The sequence below is a fragment of the Artemia franciscana genome, chromosome 2, assembly GCF_032884065.1.
Source record: "Artemia franciscana chromosome 2, ASM3288406v1, whole genome shotgun sequence".
In the NCBI taxonomy this organism is placed as follows: Eukaryota; Metazoa; Arthropoda; class Branchiopoda; order Anostraca; family Artemiidae; genus Artemia; species Artemia franciscana.
The window spans coordinates 54,797,768-54,819,072 of NC_088864.1; the positions used below are offsets into that span (position 1 = coordinate 54,797,768).

The 21,305-nt window shown below is 35.0% G+C and overlaps 1 protein-coding gene across 2 annotated transcripts in view; it reads left to right on the forward strand.

The window, feature by feature from the left end:
• The window catches only part of LOC136043753 (suppressor of lurcher protein 1-like), an 840,975-nt gene that overhangs the window by 737,891 nt on the left and 81,779 nt on the right, over positions 1 to 21,305 (forward strand). For both annotated transcript variants that reach the window (XM_065728675.1, XM_065728680.1), the window contains one exon: positions 3,450 to 3,588. In XM_065728675.1, the coding sequence (XP_065584747.1) occupies positions 3,450 to 3,588 (139 nt within the window). The remainder of the gene's footprint in view (positions 1 to 3,449; positions 3,589 to 21,305) is intronic.

Sequence of the window (21,305 nt, forward strand, 5' to 3'; positions counted from 1 at the left end):
TAGCGAAGGTTTCCTAATAATTACATGCTGACTGGACAGCCAAGACCAAGCATGTCGACCTTTTCTAATAATTAAATTAAAAAAAAACTAGTTTTTTAACTGAAAGTAAGGAGCGACATTAAAACTTAAAACGAACAGAAATTACTTCGTATATGAAAGGGGCTGCTTCCTCATCAACGCCTCGCTCTTTACGCTTAAGTTTGACTCTTTCTCTCAACTCTTCTTTTTAAATTATTAAAAAACTTTAGCGTAAAGAGCATGGCGTTGATGAGGAAGCAGCCCCTTTCATATACGAAGTAATTTCTGTTCGGTTTAAATTTTAATGTCGCTCCTTACTTTCAGTTAAAAAACTTGTTTGTTTTTTTTATTTAATTTCTGAACGTTTTTGAATCAATGCATGTTTTGACTCTGGCTCTCCGCAGAGGAATAATTAAAACGAAATTTACATATTTATTTTTTTGGCTAAATGGCTTTCTGATAGTTTTGATCGAATGATTTTGAGAAAAAAGGAGCGGGGGAGGAAGACTAGTTACCCTCCGATTTTTTGGTTACTTAAAAAGGCAACTAGAACTTTTAATTTTTTTCGAATGTTTTTATTAGCAAAAGATATACGTAATTTATAAATTAGCTTACGTAACGAACTTTTGTATTCTCATGTTTTCAGTACATATATGAGGGGTTCACCCCCTCGTCAGTACCTTGCTCTTTACATTAAAGCTTAAATTTTGTCCCAATTCATAAAGAATGACCCCTGAATCACCAAATCCGTAGAATAAATAGTTGAAATTACTAAAAATACTTCAGAGTAAAGAGCGAGGTATTAGAAGGAGGTGAGCCCCTCATATGCGTAATAATTTCTGTTCGTTTTAAGTTTTACAATAGGGTTTTCTGATACGCTGAAATTGATGGTGTGATTTTCGTTAAGATTCTATGACTTTTATGGGGTGTTTCCCCCTATTTTCTAAAATAAGGCAAAATTTCTCAGGCTTGTAACTTTTGATAGGTAAGACTAAACTTAATGAAACTTATATATTTCAAATCAGCATTAAAATTCGATTCTTTTGATGTAACTATTGGTATCAAAATTCCATTTTTTAGAGTTTTGGTTACCATTGAGCCGGGTCGTTCCTTAATACAGTTCGTATTATGCTGATTTTAAATAAATAAGGTTCATCAAATTTAATCTTACACATCCAAAGTTAAGAGCCTGAGAAAATTTGCCTTATTTTCAAAAGGGGGGGGGGAAACACCCCTCAAAAGTCATAGAACCTTAATGAAAATCACACCATCAAAATTCACACGTATCGGAGAACCTTACTATCGAGGCTTTAAGCTCTTATTTGCAAAAACGTGGAATTTTGTATTCGTGTCAGAAGAAAGATCACGTATGTGGGATTATTTGTTTGTTTTTTTTTCTCCAGGGTGATTGTATCGGCCAGTGGTCCTAGAATGTCACAAGAGGCCTCATTCAAACGGAAATCAAAAGTTCTAGTGCCATTTTTAAGTGACCAAAAAATTGGAGGGCAACTACGCCCACCTCCGACGCTCATTTTTTCCTGAAGTCATCGAATAAAAATTTTTAGAAAGGCATTTAAGTCAGCATAGTCGGAAAATCTAATAACTCTGTCGTTTTGGACAAATCAATCCCCCACAGTCCCCGAGGGAAGGGCTGCAAGTTACAAATTTTGTCAATTATTTACATATAGTATTGGTTACTGGGAAGCAGAAAGATGTTTTCATGGGGGATTTTTTCTAGTGGGGGGAGTGGGTTACGTGGGAGGATGTTTCCATGTAGAAATTTCTTATGGGGAAAGAGAATTTTTCAGGAAGGAGGTGCCAGATTTCCCAAGTTTTTTTTTCAACTGAAGGTAAGGAGCAACACTAAAACTTAAAACGAACAGAAATTATTGCGTATATGAGGGGGTTCGTCCCCTCGTCAATACCTCCCCTTTACATTAAAGTTTTTTAGTACTTTCGAAAGAGCAATTTATTCTAATTAAATGACCTTTGTGATTCAGGGGTCATTCTTAAGGACTTGGAACCGAATTGGAACTTCAGCGTAAAGAGCGAGGTAATGATGAGGGGTCAAACCCCCTCATATACGTAACAATTTTTGCTCCTTTTAAGTTTTACTGTTGCTCCTTACTTTCAGTGAAATTTTTTGGTTGAATATAATCAAGGGTCAGTACCCTTAGGGCCGCTGAAGTAGGGTTGACTCCGGAGGCATACTAATTAGAATTATTTATTCTTAACAAAACAGCAACCTCATAATTTTAATCTAGTACTGTGTGGGTAACAGGGGCTAAGCGAGACAGTAAAAAGCCTGTGGGAGGACGCTGGCCATCCCCTAATCAATATCGACCTTTAAAAAGGGCACTAAAGCTTTCACCTTTCAATCTAGTGGGCCCTATACTGTTTCTCAACGACCAAACCTTCTATTCAAAGTGTTAGAGGGGTGATAGTGTGTAGGAGGCACAAGGCTCTTTACTAATTCAACACTTATGAGTTTAACACTTAAGGTGCCAGAAGATAGGGTAGGAAGGGAAGGGTTAAAAATATATTCTCTGATCCAACTAAAATGGTTTCGCCCAACAAGACCCAATGGGACTTGGGACTTATGGTCTTAGAGAGGGTGAAAAAAAAGACAATTCAGAAAAATGGGTAAGGTAGAAATTAAAAATTAGATAAGAAACCATAAGAAGATTGAACAAAAAAAATGAAGAAAAACAAAATTTAACTAAAGATTATATTTTCTTAATTTAAGGTTGAAAGTTCAAATTAAGTTAAAAATAATAAATAAGAAGTTAAGTTACAAAACTTTAGAAAGAAAATGAATATCGCATTTAGCTTGAGTATTGGTTTTTATGTCCACAAGAGAAAATATTATTGCATAATTGCTCCTTAGGGCAATGTTGTAATTTAATCTGGAGTACTTTAACTCGTTGAAAAGTTGAACCTCAGACTTTATTAGTCGATGCTTTTATTTAGGGTATTTTTTTAGGAGTGCATGTAGTCAACAGGGTGAGTTGCAGAAGTCAATGAGTAGGTGACAATAGACAAGAAGATGCCTCACTATCGAGGCGATGGACAATTCAGTGCTAAAACTAGAAAATCAGTTTTGGAGATATTAGTAGTAAGATACTAGATTAGAAACTAAAAAGTATAATTTAAAAAAAAAATAAGAGCTGTAAGACTAAAATAAAGATTAAGACCGTAGATCATTTAAATTGTTTAAGTTAGAAAAACCAAAATATACATAAAAAAAAATATTAGATTTAGTCGGGGCATCAGTTTCTACATGCATCAAAAAATCATTGTTTATTTACTCTAAAGGGCTATATTGCAACTTAAAACCGATTGAAATTGTCCCTTATAAGGGCCCTATCTGTTTTTGTTTTTTTTTTACTTCACCCTATCGGTGCTTTTGTTGACAGCTGCTTTTCTTATAGTTGTGCATCTAATCAGCAAAGTGATTATGTAGAAGTTAGTAACTACATGACAGTAGACAGGAAGATGCCACGCTATTGTGGCAACCAGGACGGCTTGGTGCTAGAGTCGGAAAATCAGTTTTATAGAGTCTCTTTCAAGGTAAGGAAGATTTAGTTGAATTACTTGACTGTTGATTTAAGTTTTTGAGTCAAATTTGAGTCCTTCATATCAAGGTATGCCATTGTATCCTGTATTGGGTGCTGTGTTCTGTAGGTATACCTTTCACACTGTATTCTGTGAGTGGCGCTTTGTGCAGAGCTTTTGAGAGTTATTAGAGTTACTTACCACAGCCCATGTCACAAGAACTCAAGATGAACCATCAACATTGGGGGGGTGCTAGTATCGTAGCCTCCTTCACTAATGGGGCGTGTGGATATCCTAGAAGCTAATATTTGCAAGTGCGGGTACGACGCTCAAATATATATTACCGTACGAAGCTGTTAGGACCTAGTAAAGGAAGTCCCGCTTTATACAGTAACTGAGAAACCGCCTAAAATTTATTTCTATCTTTAGACTAACATCTTTAGCTTATGAATGCCCGGACTTATATAGGCAAAATAAATCCATCACAATGATATTCCCCTCTCTCTAGGAAAACATTTCTAACCAGTCTGCCACCCAAATCTTTGACTGCCTTCCCCGACGTAGCTTGGGTTAATAAATATTCTTTCGTAATATAGAGAAAAACTCAGTTTTAGTTATCAGGCCAAAAACAAGGGAAAATATCAACGTGAACTAAAAAAAAAAAAACACATAAAGGAAAACAAAGTAAAGTCTTGTTTAATGAAGTGGACAGACCAAGGGGTAATGAACCAATCTGGAAAAGCAGCTATCAATTAGTTTTGGTAACTCAATTTACAAACATCTGGGGCTAAAATCAATGGAGGACAATTAAGACAGCTAGTATGGTAACTTATGCTCGAGGAACGTAAAAAGAGAATATTAAGGCAATAAGCTGATGCGTTTGCAACATATTTCAGGCTTGAAAAAAATCAAGGTATTTAAACAGCAATGGAAAGCAAAGTTATCAGAAAGAAGAAAAAGACATATGTCTGGTAATAAAATATATGACTTTGCTATGACTTTCAATACGCCCCCACTAAGATAAATGACTATTTAGTCGAGAGTAAAAGTAAAAAACGAAAGCTGAATATGAAAAATCTCCAACTTTCTATATCTTCTCTTCTTTTTCTCTCTGTGCAGTGTACAGACTTAGGAATACAAATTCAGTTTGTTGTAGCTCGACTAAATATCCAATGCCATCTCCCTATATCCAGTACTGAACCGTTCGAGCAATATGCCTTATAACCATCGCAAAAAGGCTGGGGTTTTGAAGAAGAGAGCCGGTGAAAATATTGGAAAATCATCGTGTCAATATAATAAAGATACTTTCGGGGATTTTGCCTGTTGTTTGAGGGAAATATACATACCAAATTAACCACCAAAAAATGGGACAACCAAAATAAAATACCAAAAACATTTTGTGGGTTCTTGGTTTAACTGTTATTTGAAGGAAATATACATACCAAACTACCGAATATTAAAAACAGAACAACCAAAAAGGTGAAAAAAATCTCCCATTTTCTGTTTCTTAAACAATAACGGACTTTAGCAAGATCAAAGAAGAAAATTGTTTCGCCCTCTGGAATTTACATTTGAGAGAAACTAAGAATACGGTTTTGGTATGTGAGACGATATCAGGTGTCAGGATGAACTGACTCCACTATCCTCTTAACCTCCATTGGTGGAAACAAATCCAAGTCTGAATTAAACTAGAACTGGCTCCTTGGAAGACATTAAATTTCACGTAAAATAAACTGCAAATCTTCGTGGCAAGGAATTAGATGCAGGCGCATAGGATATAAATCTCAAGGAAACATGAGGCAACTTTTTCAGGTTCCCACCCCATAGGAGAGACATATAGGGAATAAATATCGTACTAAACAAGGGTAGAAGCTAGGTGTACAACTATAGAGTAAAGGTTTGAGTGAATACGTTGTGAGTGGTAATGGAAGAGAGTATCTCCAGAGACTATGGTAGGGTAAGGCTTCGTCTTAGTAAGGTAATCACAACTGACCATATAAGGCCAAAATCAATTGACAGCTGAGGGGACTGACCATCACCTTTCACCTCCAGAAGGGATTCCTTCACTCTTCACCATATTAAGGCAAGCGCCTCTGAAAGTTGATTGGGCAGGGATCAATTCACACAAAGTCATTTTAGGTTAAAATTTAAATATCTTAAAGTTTGAATTTCTTTATTTGAAAGATACAAGATATTATATTCATACTAGTTTTCAAAGCATCAAAGTGAAAGAATTGTCATTCAGTTTACATATGGCATTCATTCAGTGAACATCTTAAACCAGATTTACTCTCACAAAGTTTTGATAAAACAAGAATGCATTCGAGATAAATACTCCTACTTTGCGTCGAACCGTTCATTTAGTGTTCAGCAAGGCTAATTTGCTGTCGAAATTTTTTTGGATAGACTGAGATGCCAATATTACACAAAGTGAGTAATTAAAGGAGTTTTATGTGGTAGTATATTTCTACAGTTTATTTTTTTCTTGGAGTTCAATTGCTATTTTGTATAATGGGAGGAAAGAGGAAGAAGGAAAATTTTGTGGAGTTTTTTCTCACATCCAGTCCTATGGAAGGAATCTCATTGAAATCACTAGCTGATAGCTTGAGTCTAGTTTTGCAGACTGTTAAAGAAAATTCAACTACGTTAAATGAGCTGAATGTTAATTTAAAGAATTAGATCAAAGGATTTCTAAGATCGAAGAATCTGTATTGGAATCGAAATTGGAGGTGGAAGGTATTAAGCCTAAAGTGATGAGCCTTGAGGTAGAAACCAATGATTTGAAGAGCCACATTTCTGTGCTAGTTGATGAAAATTCTTTACTGAAATCGCAGTTATCTAGCCTAAGGCATACAGATGAAGCTGGAAAGTAAAGAAACTGATAAAAATATTCTAGTATGGAACGTGACAGCGATTGATACTGTAAACGCTAAGGCGATTTTTGATAGTATAATTTCGTCATGCCTTGGAATCCATGAGGTACCCAAATACACGATAGCTGATGTTAAGCCTGACAAAAAACCGAAAAAGGTTATCATGGAGAACAGGGAGCTGAAAGTGGCAGTTCTAAAACAGGCTCGAAATCTTCGTGGAAAAACTATCATGGGCAATCAGAATGTTTTTTTATCCGATGATTCTCCTCCGTCTGTTCGAGAAGTTCGAAAAAAAACTTTTATCTATCCGAACCAGTATTCGTGAAAAAAACAGGTTTTGAAACTTGGATTGCGAGATCCATACCACCATCTCTATGTATTCGTCGCCTTAAGGAAGGGCCAGTGGAAATGTTTTTGGGATGAAATCCCACCAGATATTAGTAGCCTGATTCAAACGCAACGACAGCGAAGGCAAGGAAATGGTCGGGGCAATTCTATGGACTGTATTACATGACTGAATAATTTTTTTTTCTTTTTTTGTTTAGTGAGTGTGTGGAAGCCTAGCAATACAATCTTTTTTGTTGTATTGCTATTTGTTTCTTTTTTGTTTTGTTTTTTGCACCATCAATTTATTAGTGCTTTTACTTTTAGTGCTTTTACTTTTAATTTTAGTGCTTTTACTTTTCAATGGGGGAGGCATGGGGAAGGAGTACTCCTTGGCGTGAGGTCAATGCATGATAATGGTTTGGGTGATATTATTATTATGATTATGTATGAATGGTTTATATTACCAGTGCTGATTATTTGTTTATTTCTTAGTTTTTCCTTGTTTCTTTTTTCTTCTCTTTCCCTGATTTTTCTTATTTATTCTTACCTTGATTTTATTATCATTATTTATCCCTACCTTGATTATATTATTTTTTACTCTTCTTTCCTTATATTTTTTCCTTATACCTGTGGTATAGTGGGCTTGGTCGTGGGGTATCAACTCTTTGGGGGGATCGTTTACTTGATTTACAAAATAATCCTTTAGATATTAAAGATATTATTAAAAATTCAATTGGAAGTAGAAATCAGATGAATAATGATTCTAATTCGGCTTTTAAAAGTAAGTATGTTTCGCAATTAAATGGTTCTGCCTCCTCTAAACGAGATGATATTTTCTCTGTGTTTCATCTTAACGTTCAGGGACTCTGCTCGTCTTTTGATGAGCTGAAACGGATCGTTACTGATGGAAGTCCTGATGTTATAGTATTATGTGAAACTTTCCTGGATTCAAAAAAGGATATCCTTTTCCAGGATATAGGATGGAGAGGCTGAATAGGAAACAGATGGCGAGAAGTTGCCTTATGCTTTATATTGCTGATCGTCTTGCATATAATGTCCGAAATGATTCGAGCAGAAATGAGGAAGGAATGTTTGAATCCCTATTTATTGAGATTAAATCAATGCGCAAGTATTTAGTTGTGGGTTTGGTTTATAGGTCCCTCAGTGGATCTACTCCTTCGTTTTTCAAAATTCTGGAAGAAGTTTTGGACTCATTCCAAAAACATCCCTATGAACTAATCCTTATGGGTGATTTCAACCTCAACCTGCTAGATCGAAATTCTGCTTCAACTATTGATTTTTTGTCAATGATGCTCTCTTCGGAAACTCTACCTTCAGTTTGTATACCAACCCGAGTTACTGAAACACAAGCGTTTCTTATCGATGATATTTTTTCATCACTAGATGTCTTAAATAATTTGGTGCTGGCTAGTGATATTTCTGATCATTTTCCCGCTATTTCCCGATATAAGAGTGCTGATCAAGCGCAGCGTATAGCATCATCATCTAATCTCCCATTTTTCCGTTATGGTGATACTGAGCTAAGTCTACTTAATTCTCGTCTGGCTGATGTACCATGGGGTAGTCTGCTTTCTGATTCAGATTTTACCCACTCTTTTAATTCCTTTTGTGATTTAGTTAAAGAAGGAATCCTGGCAATTTGCAATCGGGATCCAGCGCCTCATACTTCGAAAAGGATAGCACCACTGAATCCATGGATGACTTCAGGTCTCCATAAAAGCTGGAAAAGGAAAAATTATTTGTGGAAGCTTTACATGGCTTCACCATCTTTAGCTCATCACGAACGATTCAAGGCCTATAGGAATATATTTAATTCTCTGTGTCGGAAGGCAAAGTCTCAGTATTATCATAGGAAATTTTCTGAATGTGGGAAGGATGTTAGGAAGACATGTTATTTAATTAATTCAGTTCTTAGACCTATCCCCCTCTGCCTTCAGTTCCATCAATGCTGATAATGGATGGTAAAACCGTCTAAGGAGATGTAGATGTTCAACTAGGGCTTACCTATTATTCTGCTAATATAGGAAAGGTAACTGCTTCCTCTGCAAGCTCTGCAACTTCTCGTTGCGATTTCAGAGCCTTTCTTGGACCCTCATGTTTGAAGTCAATGGTCTTGAATTCTGTTTCTGAATTTGAGGTAGCTCGTATCGTGAATGCTCTTAAAGGATCATCCTCTTCAGGACCAGACAAAATTCCCACAAGGGTTATCCGTGCCATTCTACCTGCTATTCTGTCACCACTGACTAAGATCGTCAGATCTGTCTTTCGAGAAAGGTATTTTTCCTGAATCTCTCAAGCGAGCTAAGGTTATAGTACTCTATAAAGGTGGTTCTCGGAGTGATCCTGCTAATTATAGGCCAATTTCTCTCCTATCTGTTTTCAGCAAAATTTTTGAGAAGGCTATGCTATCCAGGCTTCTTAGTTTTCTGGATGCAAAGGAGTTTTTGCATGATTTCCAGTTTGGATTCTGAGCGAGTCACTCTACGGAGCATGCTTGCGCAGCTTTATCGAATTTCCTTCATTCGGCAATAGATTCTGGTCATATCCCGACAGCTTTATTTTTGGATGTTCGTAAAACTTTTGACTCCTTGACTCATCGGATTCTTCTTTGGAAACTATCGCATATTGGTATAAGATCAAAGGCTTATTCTTGGTTTAATTCATATCTTTTTGGTAGGCTTATTTCAATTGATCCGCTTTTCCGGATCCCTTCTGAAGTATATTATGGCGTCCTGCAGGGATCTGTTCTTGGTCCATTTTATTTTTGATTTATGTTAATGATCTGATTTTGGCTGTAAGAAAACACCAGGTCTGTGGCATGTTACAAGCTGTGTCAGCCTGATGCTCAGTCATGTTCCAACACTTCTTCTAATGAAGATTTTCTTGTTGCTTTTGCTGATGATACCACTCTTGTGACCCTTGGGAAGACGGAATGTGATATCAAGTCTAACCTTTTGGCATTATTCGAGAGAGTTATGTCATGGTTTAATGCCAATTACTTGGTCTTGAATGCTGGTAAATCACATTTTCTGATTTTTTCTCGAATTGGTATAGCTTTCCCTCAGCTTACACACCTTCAGGTGTCACAAGGCTCCTTGTGTAGACCAGAGAATTGGGTGGCCCGGTTTCTTGGTATCCTGCTTGATGAGAACCTTTCATTCAGAAACCATGTAGCCATGATAAGGGTTAAGGTCTCACAGAGTTTGGGCATCATTCGAAAACTTAGATACACATTTCCTGGATCTATTCTGAAACTTCTTTTTTTCTGTCTTGTCCAGCCATATGGTTCTTATTGCCCCATTGTATGGATGTGTACTTTTCCGTATACGCTGCGGTCACTTTCCGTCATGTATAATAAAGCACGGCGTCTGGTTATGGACACCAACCGTTCTTCACCAACACCGCTCTTAAGTCTGCGGTCTATTTGTATTATTTCTTGTGCTTCTGTTGTCTTTGATCAACTTCACGGCAATCTTCCAAAATCTCTTTGGAAAACTCCTATGTTTATTTCTGATTCAGCTCCATATAGCCTTCGTTCTTCAAATAATATCTACATTCCGCCTACCCCTACTATTCGATCAGATTTCAATCCCCACATTGCTTGTCAACAGGTCCGGAATTCACTACGTTCTTCAGTGCAGAAATGCCACTCGTTTGGGATTTTTAAAAGGATTCTTTAGGATCATTTAATAAATAATCAAATAGATTAATTTGTTTTTCCTCTGAGCAGTTGATGGCCCCTGTGTTTTGTTAGTGGTATGTGGTTTTCCTCTCTTCACTTTGCCCCAAGGCCTCAGGTATGTTCTCTATGTTTTTTTTTTTTCTAGTTGTTGCTTATTGTATCACCCATAAATATATTACCTGTGAACTGCTATATGTGATTGCCTATATTGAATTTATGTGTATAATATTTTTTTTTTCTTATCCCCCTTGCATCCCTGGCCATGGAGCCTTTCGAGGGGAATTATGTGTATTGTAAGTCGATTTTGCATCTCTCTAGGGAGTTTTTCAAAGAATTTTTTTTGGGATCAGGCCATTTTCTGCGAGAGTCTGATAAGAGCGTCTTATGCAAATAGTGGGGTGAGTCTTGCGTGCTACACTCTTCAAAATGCTTGGCACAGTTCCGCCACACCTGGTATGCCTAGCAGTCTTGTTGTTTGTATAGGTTAAGTAGTAACTTACACATTAATGCATGTCAAATATGTCGAGAATTCCATTTTTATTGAAAATATTCCCATATGCAGTTGTGTATTTTACTTATAGTCACCGGTCCAAAATATATAAAAAAGGAGCACAAGTGAACACAAGGGAACACAAACTTTACACAATTCTAAAATAATTCTAAAATAAAAAAAAATATTCTCAACAAATATAAAATGCTTTGCACAAATCTTAAATAGTTTTAATAGAATGAAATATAGTTGGTGCAGAACACAAAATACCTACTACAAAACATAAATTAGAACAGCATCCCAAATACTCCTTATAGATTAAAGAAGTTCAAACATAGCCCAAAATTATTCCTACAAGACAAATTAATATATTCTCACGAAATAAAAAAATGCTTCGACGCATAATACTACAATTCTTTTCACAATATTAAGATAGTTCTAACAGACGAAAAAAGGTTGGTGCAGAACACAAAATATTTGCTATGAAACACTAAAATTTTAACAAAATCTGAAATACTTTTTATAGAATACAAAAAGTTCAAACATAATCCAAAATAATCCCAACAAAACAGAAAAAATATTCTTACGATATACAAAAATACCTCACACACTTCCAAAAAATGGCTGACAGAATGCAGAAACGTTGGTGCACAACACGGTTACTTGCTACAAAACACAAAAAATATAAAAACATCCCAAATACTTCTTATAGAATTCAAAACGTTCAAACATAAACCAAAATAGTGTCTACAAAGTAAACAATTATTCTTACGAAATATACAAAGGCTTTGGACAATTCTAATATAGTTCTATCAGATTGAGAAATAGATGGTGTAGAAAGAGGTTAATCGAATTCTTTTTCTAGTTAGAGACATATGAATCGAAAATTTATCGATATTTAGTAAAACACAGACGCTACTATTAGCTTACACGGGGTATACTACACTCTGAAATAGATGAACTAGGTATTTACCACAGTTTGAGAGATGAATTGAATTCTTTTTAGAGTTAGAAACATATGAACTAGGAATTTACCAAGATTCAGTCAAACACAGACAATACTTTCAGCTCACAAGTAGTATACTAGTATTTGAGATAGGTGAATTGGGTTTTATCCCAAAGTCTCTGAGAGTAGAATCTCATTCTTTTTAGAATTAGAGAAATATGAAGCGGAATTTATCAAGATCAAGTCACAAACAGGAAATACCACCAACCCGCAAGTGGTAAACTACAGTCTAAAATAGGTGAATTAGGTTTTTACCAAGGTCTGAAAGAGATGAATCGGATTTTCTTAGAGTTAGAGACAGAATTTATCAAGGTTCAGTCAGACACAGATACGACTACCAGCTCACAAGTAATATACTAGAGTCTGAAATAGGTGAGTCAGACATTAACCAATGTCTGAGAAAGATGAATCAGATCCTTTTAGAGTTAGATGCATACGAAGGGGGAACAGCATCTGATGTCAGCACAACTTATTTTTTGCCTTCATCCCGGGTACCTGCAGCCAAAATGTAACAGTACCTTTATCAAATAACTTAGATCGAGTAAGGTTGATTAAAGTTCACTTAGCATAGCTCGCCACCAGTTTTGTTTTCCGACTTCATTTGTATTGTACTCTAAAATAATCTGATCCATCTCTCTCACCCATCAGTAAAAATCTAATTTACCTAGTTCAGATTCTAGTTTATCACAAGTGAGCTGGTAGAAGCGTCTTTCTCGGACTGAATCTTGATAAAATGCCACTTGATATGTCTCTAACTCAAAAAAGAATCTTATTATGTGGGCTGGTAGTAGTGTCTGGGTGTGAATGAGTCTTGATAAGCTTCCACTTCATATGCCCTTAACTCTAAAAAGAATCTGATTCATCTATCTCAGACACTCACAAAAACCTAATTAACCTATTTCAAACTCTAGTATACCACTTGTGAGCTAATAGTAGTATTTGCGTTTGACTGATTCCTGATCAGTTCCCACTTCATACGTCTCACACTGTAAGAAGAGACACTGTAAAAGATCTGATAATAGTGTCTGTGTTTGGCTGAATCTTGATAAGTCCCCGCTTCATATGTCTCTAACTCTGAAAAGAATTAGATTCATATATCTGTGCACCGACTACTTATCATTCTGATAGAACTATTTTAGAATTGTGCAAAGTATTTTTTTATTTCTTAAAAATAATTTTTTGTTTTGTAAGAACTACTTTGTATTGAACTTTTGTATTCTATAAGAAGATCTGGGATGTTGTTAGAGTTTCTTATGTTTTGTAACCAGTATTCTGAATTCTACACCAATTTTTTTACTTTTGTTAGAACTTTTTTAGAATTGTGTAAAGTATTTTCTATTTTACAAGATTAATTTTTTTGTTTTTTTACTAATTATTTTGGATAATTTTTGGAATTTCTGTATTCTATATGAAGTATTTAAAATGTTATTCGAATTTTTGTGTTTTCTGGAGAGTATTTTGAATTCTGTACCAGCTTTTTTCATTCTCTTGGAACTATTTTAGAATTGTATAAGGTAGTTTTTTGTGAAAAGTATTTTTTGTGTAAAGTATTGGAACTTTTTTGTTTTGTAGGTATTATTTTAAATTATGTTTGAAACTTTTATTTTCTAACAGAAGTATTTGGTATGTTGTTAGAATTTTTGTGTTTTGTAGCAAATATTTTGCGTTCTGCACCAACTATTTTTCATTCTGTTAGAATTATTTTAAAATTGTTAATTTTTTTGTATTTTGTAAGAATTATATCTGTTTTAGAAATTATCTTGGAATGTGTTTGAACTTAATGTATTCTATCAGAAGTATTTGGGATGTTGTAATAAGTATTTGGGATTTCTTTGGTAGGAATTATTCTGGATTATTTTTGAACTTTGGGATGGTTTTTTTTGTAGCGAGTATTTTGTGTGCTGCACAAACTTTTTTTCATTCTAATGGAACTATTTTAGAATTATTAAAGTATTATTGAATTTTGTAAGATTAATTTTTATGTTTATTAGGATTTTTTTGGATTATGTTTGAACTTTTTTATATTCTATCAGAGGTATTCGGGTTGCTAGAAATTTTTGTTTTATAGCAAGTATTTTGAGTTCCGCACCAACTTTTTTTCATTTTGTTAGACCTATTTTAGATCGGTGCAAAGTATTTTTGTATTTCGCAAGAATAACGTTTTTTGTAGGAATTATTTGGGATGTATTTGAACTGTTTCGTAATCTAAGAAAAGTATTTAAGAGGTTATTAGAATTTTTGTGTTGTGTCGCAAGTATTTTGTGTTCTACACCAACTATTTTTCATTGTGTCTTACATATTTTACAATCGTCCATAGTAGTTCTGCTTTAAATGTCCATAAGTTCCTGGGAATTACACGTTGAAAGTCCTAATTGTTCCCGCATCATGAATCTTGGTTGATTTTTTTTAAAGGTTATCCAGAACTCTTTAGCTAGGCTCGACACACAGTGCGGAGTGTAAATTTTACCGAGTGTGCCAGAACTCTACAGCACATATGATATTCTAATATTACGCCAGGTTGTTGAGAGTGGGCACCCCCTCGAGTCTACTTTAAGGATGAATTAATGTTATCGTCAGCAACATACTATAGGATTTCAGTCTACTGAAGACTTACTCTAAATCTGAGTTACCCTCTAGCTATTAATCATTGCATAGATCATATAGAAACAGATATTAAAATGCTTTTTTAATATAGATGTCCATTTAAGATATTATCCCTTCAACACCATTTTTGGATTAGTATAGGACTTCGAGAGAATGTAAAATTCATATTCACCAATTTTTCAAAGCAAAAAATATAAAAGAAAAGTGTGCAGTCCAAGGATTTATGCATTTGTTGATTATTTCACTATGGGAGGTTAGGTTGAGTTATAAGGTTTTTAAGTTCCGATATTGGCCAAGGACCTCAAATAAAAACTTTTTTGGGCCTATTTTTTGTGTATATTTACAAGTGAAAACTGTACCTTTTTTTTTTCTTTTGGTTGTTTCTAGATTATGAAGATTATTGAGGCAATACTACATTTTCACCAATGTTGGCACGTTGAAGCAGGAAAAAAAAAAGCAAAACTAATAAATTAAAATTGACAACTCTTTTTTGACCTTAAGAAATCACACATTAACAATGTGTTGATTTACAAAACAACGACATCTTCGAAGGAAAACTACACCTTTTTAAGCTCTTTGGTTAAATGCTTTTAGCTTTTTTCGCTGACATTTTCACCCAAATTGCTTCTTTATTTACATCTTACACCCGCTACTTAAAAAATAGATAATTGCATATTGGAATTTTTCATTAAAAACGGAATTCTCAATACTCGTAATACATAGTAATGTGTAAGTTTCCACTTAACCTATCCAAACAACAAGACTGCTAGGCATGCAAAGTATAGAAGAACTGTACCGAGTTTGGCGAAAGTGTGCGGCTTACGCAGTATTCCAAGATGTACATAATGTGGCGGGAAGTCACCACCTCCTTAGATTTCATTCACTATCCTAGGTAATTTAAATAATTATTGTCAAGACATCCCAAAGAAAATTATGTATCTCTTAAAAATTTCATTAGGCAAAAACCTTAAAATTTTGTTAGGGCCAAAAGTTTAGAGGAGGAGCTTCGGGGGTCTTGATGGTTGGGCTGTCGGGGGAAATCTCAGGGATGCTCTCATAGGCTCTTTTATAATATTAACAAGAGGTATAGTCATGGAAGTTTATGAAATTACACAAAGGACTGTCCAGTTTCTATGTGACTTAGAATTCACTTAAGAGAAATTTCCAATCAGGATATTAAAAGTCTATAAATCTACTTTAATAGTATTTCACTTTCAAAATAACGTAGTTAAATTATATCGTTCTCTTTTTACAATGTATTTAACCATCTTTATGGAAAGCGTCCATTTAACTCAACCCTTCCGAGGATTATAAAATAAGAGGTTGCACTTCTGTGCTAAATGCAAAAAAAGACATCAGTTTACACTCCATGTCTGTTGAGCTATGAAGTAACAAAGAAATATGTCACTGAACCAGCTCCAAAATTCTTGTTTTTTAAGTTCTGTCTATCTGATATTTAACAGGGACAAGCCTCAGGTGTATATTCTGTATTATAGGGAAGCCTTAGTAACGAAATAAGATGTACTCGTCCGAGTTTAGGGAAGCTTTAGTGCCAAATAAGGATGTAAGCCCCATATCTAGATCCCCTACACTACTCTGGTCACCACTGGACACTACAGTACTATTTTCCCAGACGCATTTGACTAAATTGACTTCAAATGCCATTCAGATAATTCTTCAAACTTAGAAAATGTAATTAAACACAAAAACTCTGGACATTACTTTTGATTAGATGATTGATGCAGCACATTCAAAACAAGCAATGCACTGTTGTTGTTTTTTTTTTTTTTTTTCTCTGCTATTTTTCTTCTTAACGTCTCCCGTGAATGAACGATTGCATTCTGGTTCAAATTTAGGCGATTTGAAAAAACAAGCAGTTCGGCCATTAGACAGAAACTTTCAGATATCATCTCAAATACCACTTTCAAGAAATTTCTTTAAACTGGAGAATATTCAGAAGAGTAGTGTCCGAAAAGCAGTTTTAAATCCTGTGAACCTATATTTAAACTAGTTTAGCTCCAAAATATATGGTACCAGTACGAGCCCTGAAGCAGCTAGTAATTATACTTCCTACCTCGTTTACAGCAATACTATGCTCATATCACACCATAGTCTAATTGGACACTACCACACCCATTGATACATGGAAAAGAGATTATGAATGGAAGATTCTTGTCCTTGACATTAACGCCACACTTGTACTGCAATATAAGAAAATTGAAACGTAAAGCCGAAAGTCCAAGAAAAAGATTTGAAAATCACTTTTCAACGCATATATCTTTTCTAATTTCCAAAAAAGTGCCTTAAATCTTTATTTTGTACCTTTCAAACAGTTCGTGGTAACGAACTGTAGTAAGGAGCGATCCGGCTCAATAGTAACCAAAACTCTAAAAAATTGAATTTTGATATCAATAGTTACATCAAAAGAATCGCATTTTAATGCTGATTTTAAATATATAAGTTTCATCAAGTTTAGTCTTAGCCATCAAAAGTTACGAGCCTGAGAAAATTTGCGTTATTTAGGAAAATACGGGAAAACACCCCCTAAAAGTCGTAGGATCTTAACGAAAATGACACCATCAGATTCAGCGTATCAGAGAACCCTACTGTAGAAGTTTCAAGCTCCTATCTACAAAAATGTGGAATTTTGCATTTTTTGCCAGAAGACAAATCACGGGTGCGTGTTTATTTGTTTGTTTTTTTTTTTTTTTTTTTTTCCCAGGGGTCATCGTATCGACCAAGTGGTCCTAGAATGTCGCAAGAGGGCTCATTCTAACGGAAATGAAAAGTTCTAGTGCCCTTTTTAAGTGACCAAAAAAATTGGAGGGCATCTAGGCCCCCTCCCACGCTCATTTTTTTCCAAAGTCAACGGATCAAAATTTTGAGATAGCCATTTTGTTTAGCATAGTCGAAAATCATAATAACTATGTTTTTGGGGATGACTTACTCCCCCACAGTCCCTGGGGCAGGGGTTGCAAGTTACAAACTTCAACCAGTGTTTACATATAATAATGGTTATTGGGAAGTGTACAGACGTTTTCAGGAGGATTTTTTTGGTTTTGGGGGTAGGGTTGAGGGAGGGGGCTATGTGGGAGGATCTTTCCTTGGAGAAATATGCCATGGGGGAAAAAAATTCAATGAAAAGGTCGCAGGACGAATCTGGTCACGTTAGAAAAAAACGTCAAATTAAGAGCTTAATATACAATGCTGGGTGTTCGGAGCCTCTCTATTATGGAGTATAATTTGAAAATAACACAACTATACGAGCGATAAAACATATATACCACAGCCATAACTCAACTAACGAAAGAACTGCTAAGAGATAACACAACTATAAAGCGAAAACAGGTGAAAACTAACGGGAAAATAAACGAACTAAGAGGTGGAAGGGGCCCAGAGAAAAAATATAATCCTTTTTCAATTTTGAGCCTAACTTCCGCAAAGGAGTAATAATGTCAGAAGCCCCGAAATACCAAATTATTTTCTTTTCAAACAGTTCGTGGTAAGGAACTGTAGTAAGGGGCGACCCGGCTCAATAGTAAACGAAACTCTAAAAAACGGAATTTTGATGCTAAAAGATACATCAAAAGAATCGAATTTTTACGCTGATTCTAAATATATAAGTTTCAATTAATTTAGTCTTTGTCATCAAAAGTTACGAGCCTGGGAAAATTTGCCCTATTTTGGAAAAAAAGGGGAAACATCCCCTAAAAGTCATAGAATCTTAACGAAAATAACACTATCGCATTCGGTATATCAGAGAACTCTATAGCAAAAATTTCAAGCTTCTATCTAAAAATGTGGAATTTTGTATTTTTTGCCAGAAGACAAATCACGGGTGCGTGTTTATTTGTTTGTTTGTTTTTTTTGTTTGTTTTTTTCCCAGGGGTCATCTTATCGACCAAGTGGTCCTAGAATGTCGCGAGAGGGCTCATTCTAACGGAAATGAAAAGTTCTAGTGCCCTTTTTAAGTGACCAAAAAATTGGAGGGCAAATAGGCCCCCTCCCATGCTCATTTTTTTCAAAAGTCAACAGATTAAAATTTTAAGATAGCCATTTTGTTCAGCATAGTCGAAAACCATAATAACTATGTCTTTGGGAATGACTTACTTCCCCACAATCCCTGAGGGAGGGGCTGCAAGTTACAAACTTTGACCAGTGTTTACATATAGTAATGGTTATTGGGTCAGCATAGTCGAAAACCATAATAACTATGTCTTTGGGAATGATTTACTTCCCCACAATCCCTGAGGGAGGGGCTGCAAGTTACAAACTTTGACCAGTGTTTACATATAGTAATGGTTATCGGGAAGTGTACAGACGTTTTCATGGGGATTTTTTGGTTTGGGGGTGGGGTTGATGGGAGAGGGCTTTGTGGGAGGAAATTTCCTTTGAGGAATATATCATGGGGGAAGAAAAATTCAAAGAAAAGGGCGCAGGATTTTCTAGCATTACTATAAAAAAAAAACAATGAAAAAAAATATGAAAACGTTTTTTCAAATGAAAGTAAGGAATAGCATTGAAATTTAAAACGAACAGAGATTATTACGCATATGAGGGGTTCTAAAAATACTTTAGCATAAAGAGCGAGGTATTTAGGAGGAGATAAATACCTCGCTCTTTATTCTAAAATATTTTTAGTGATTTCAACTATTTATTCTACGGCCTTTTTGATTCAGGGGTCATTCTTAAAGAATTGGGACAAAACTTACGATTTAGTGTAAAGAGCGAGGTATTAACGAGGGTACAAACCCCCTCGTACACATAATAAAAATATAAGAATATAAAAGTTTGTTATGTAAGTTAATTCTTAAGTTACGTATATTTTTTACTAATAAAAACGTTCGTTGAATATTAAAAGTTTTAGTAGCCTTTTTAAGTAACCGAAAAATTGGAGGGCAGCTAGGCCTCCTTCCCCACCCCTTATTTCTCAAAATCGTCTGATCAAAACTAAGAGAAAGCCATTTAGCCAAAAAAAAATTAATATACTAATTTCATTTCAATAATTTATGTGCGGAGAGCCAAAATCAAACATGCATTAATTCAAAAACGTTCAGAAATTAAATAAAAAAAACTAGTTTTTTTAACTGAAAGTAAGGAGCGACATTAAAACTTAAAACGAACAGAAACTACTCCGTATATGAAATGGGTTGTCCCCTCCGCAGTCCCTCGCTCTTTACGCTAAAGTTTGACTCTTTGCCACAATTCTACTTTTTAAAACAATGCAAAACTTTAGCGTAAAGAGCGTGGGACTGCGGAGGGGACAACCCATTTCATATACGGAGTAGTTTCTGTTCGTTTTAAGTTTTAATGTCGCTCCTTACTTTCAGTTAAAAAAACTAGTTTTTTTTATTTAATCAATCCAAAAGAACACGCTGAAAGTCGGACAAACCTCAACTCAAAAAACTACGAATGGGATTCCTCAATAATATTACTAATCTATATTGGGTCAACGAGACGTAGTTTGTCCCTGAATAGAGTGTTGTGATGTTCTAGGAAAGTGATCAAAGAAAATTGAAACTTAATGGGAGAGAGCAAAGAGTGAAGCTTTGAAGAGACTGAAGTATTGTACAACTTGTAGGTATGTGTTGACCCCAGGTCGCTTGGTACCCCAGTGATTTGCTAGCTGTTGTATTAGTAGTGTTTCTTTCTTTTCTCGCTATATAAGAATAGGACCTTTGCTATAGCTTTTCTTTCGGCTTTAGAACATTTTTTCTCAGCATAAACTTGGAAACAGTCGCACAAGAGAAAAAAAAAGTAGAATTGTAATTGAGCTTTACGAAGTTTTACTGTGAAAGTTTTTATGAACAGGTCATATCACTGTAGATTAACAGGTTCCCATGGCTTTTAGCCAGTCAAGTGTTTAATTGTAAAGGAATAAGGAAAGATATAAATATCTCAACATCATAGAAAAGGAAGATATTTAAATCCATGTAACAGTAAACATGATGTAACAGTAAATTTTTCTTTTTGTTGACTATAGTGACATTTTTTGGAAATAAGCTTATTTTCTTCGCTTCTAGAAGTGAGCATTAGAATTTAATTCCAAGATAATTACTATATCAGGGTATTCAAATGGAGAAGGAATTAATGAAAATGTTTCTCTATACAGCTAAAATGTTGGATTCCCATATACAATAGCTCATAGGTGGAAAAGGCAAAGGCAGTTCATTATCAGCCCCGTCAGGATATTTCTTTGGGTTGGCAAATACTGCTAGGAACTTTGTTTTGAGCAAATTTAAATGGTAATATTTTTCTTTTTCTATTTACATGAAGTACTTATATATATATATGTATATACTATATACTATATATATATATATAAGTACTTATATACTATATATATATATATATATATATATATATATATATATATATATATATATATATATATATATATATATATATATATATATATATATATGTATGTATGTATGTATGTATATATATACTACTGCTGCTACTACTAAAAAATCACTACATCACAGCAAGCCGCCTAAGGCCTACGAAGCTGCAGATGCTCCTCCTCAATCCCAATCTGTTCAAAGCCTACCCCTTAACGCTATTCCAGGAAGCTCTCATTTCCCTCAATTTCTTTCCTAAAGATATTCTCCCACCTCAGCAGAAAACAACCTACTTCTTGTTTAGCCCTGGACGGCTGGTCAAAAAGGACAATCTTTGGCAATCTGCCATCCTTCATTCACAGAATGTGACCTAGCTATCTTAACT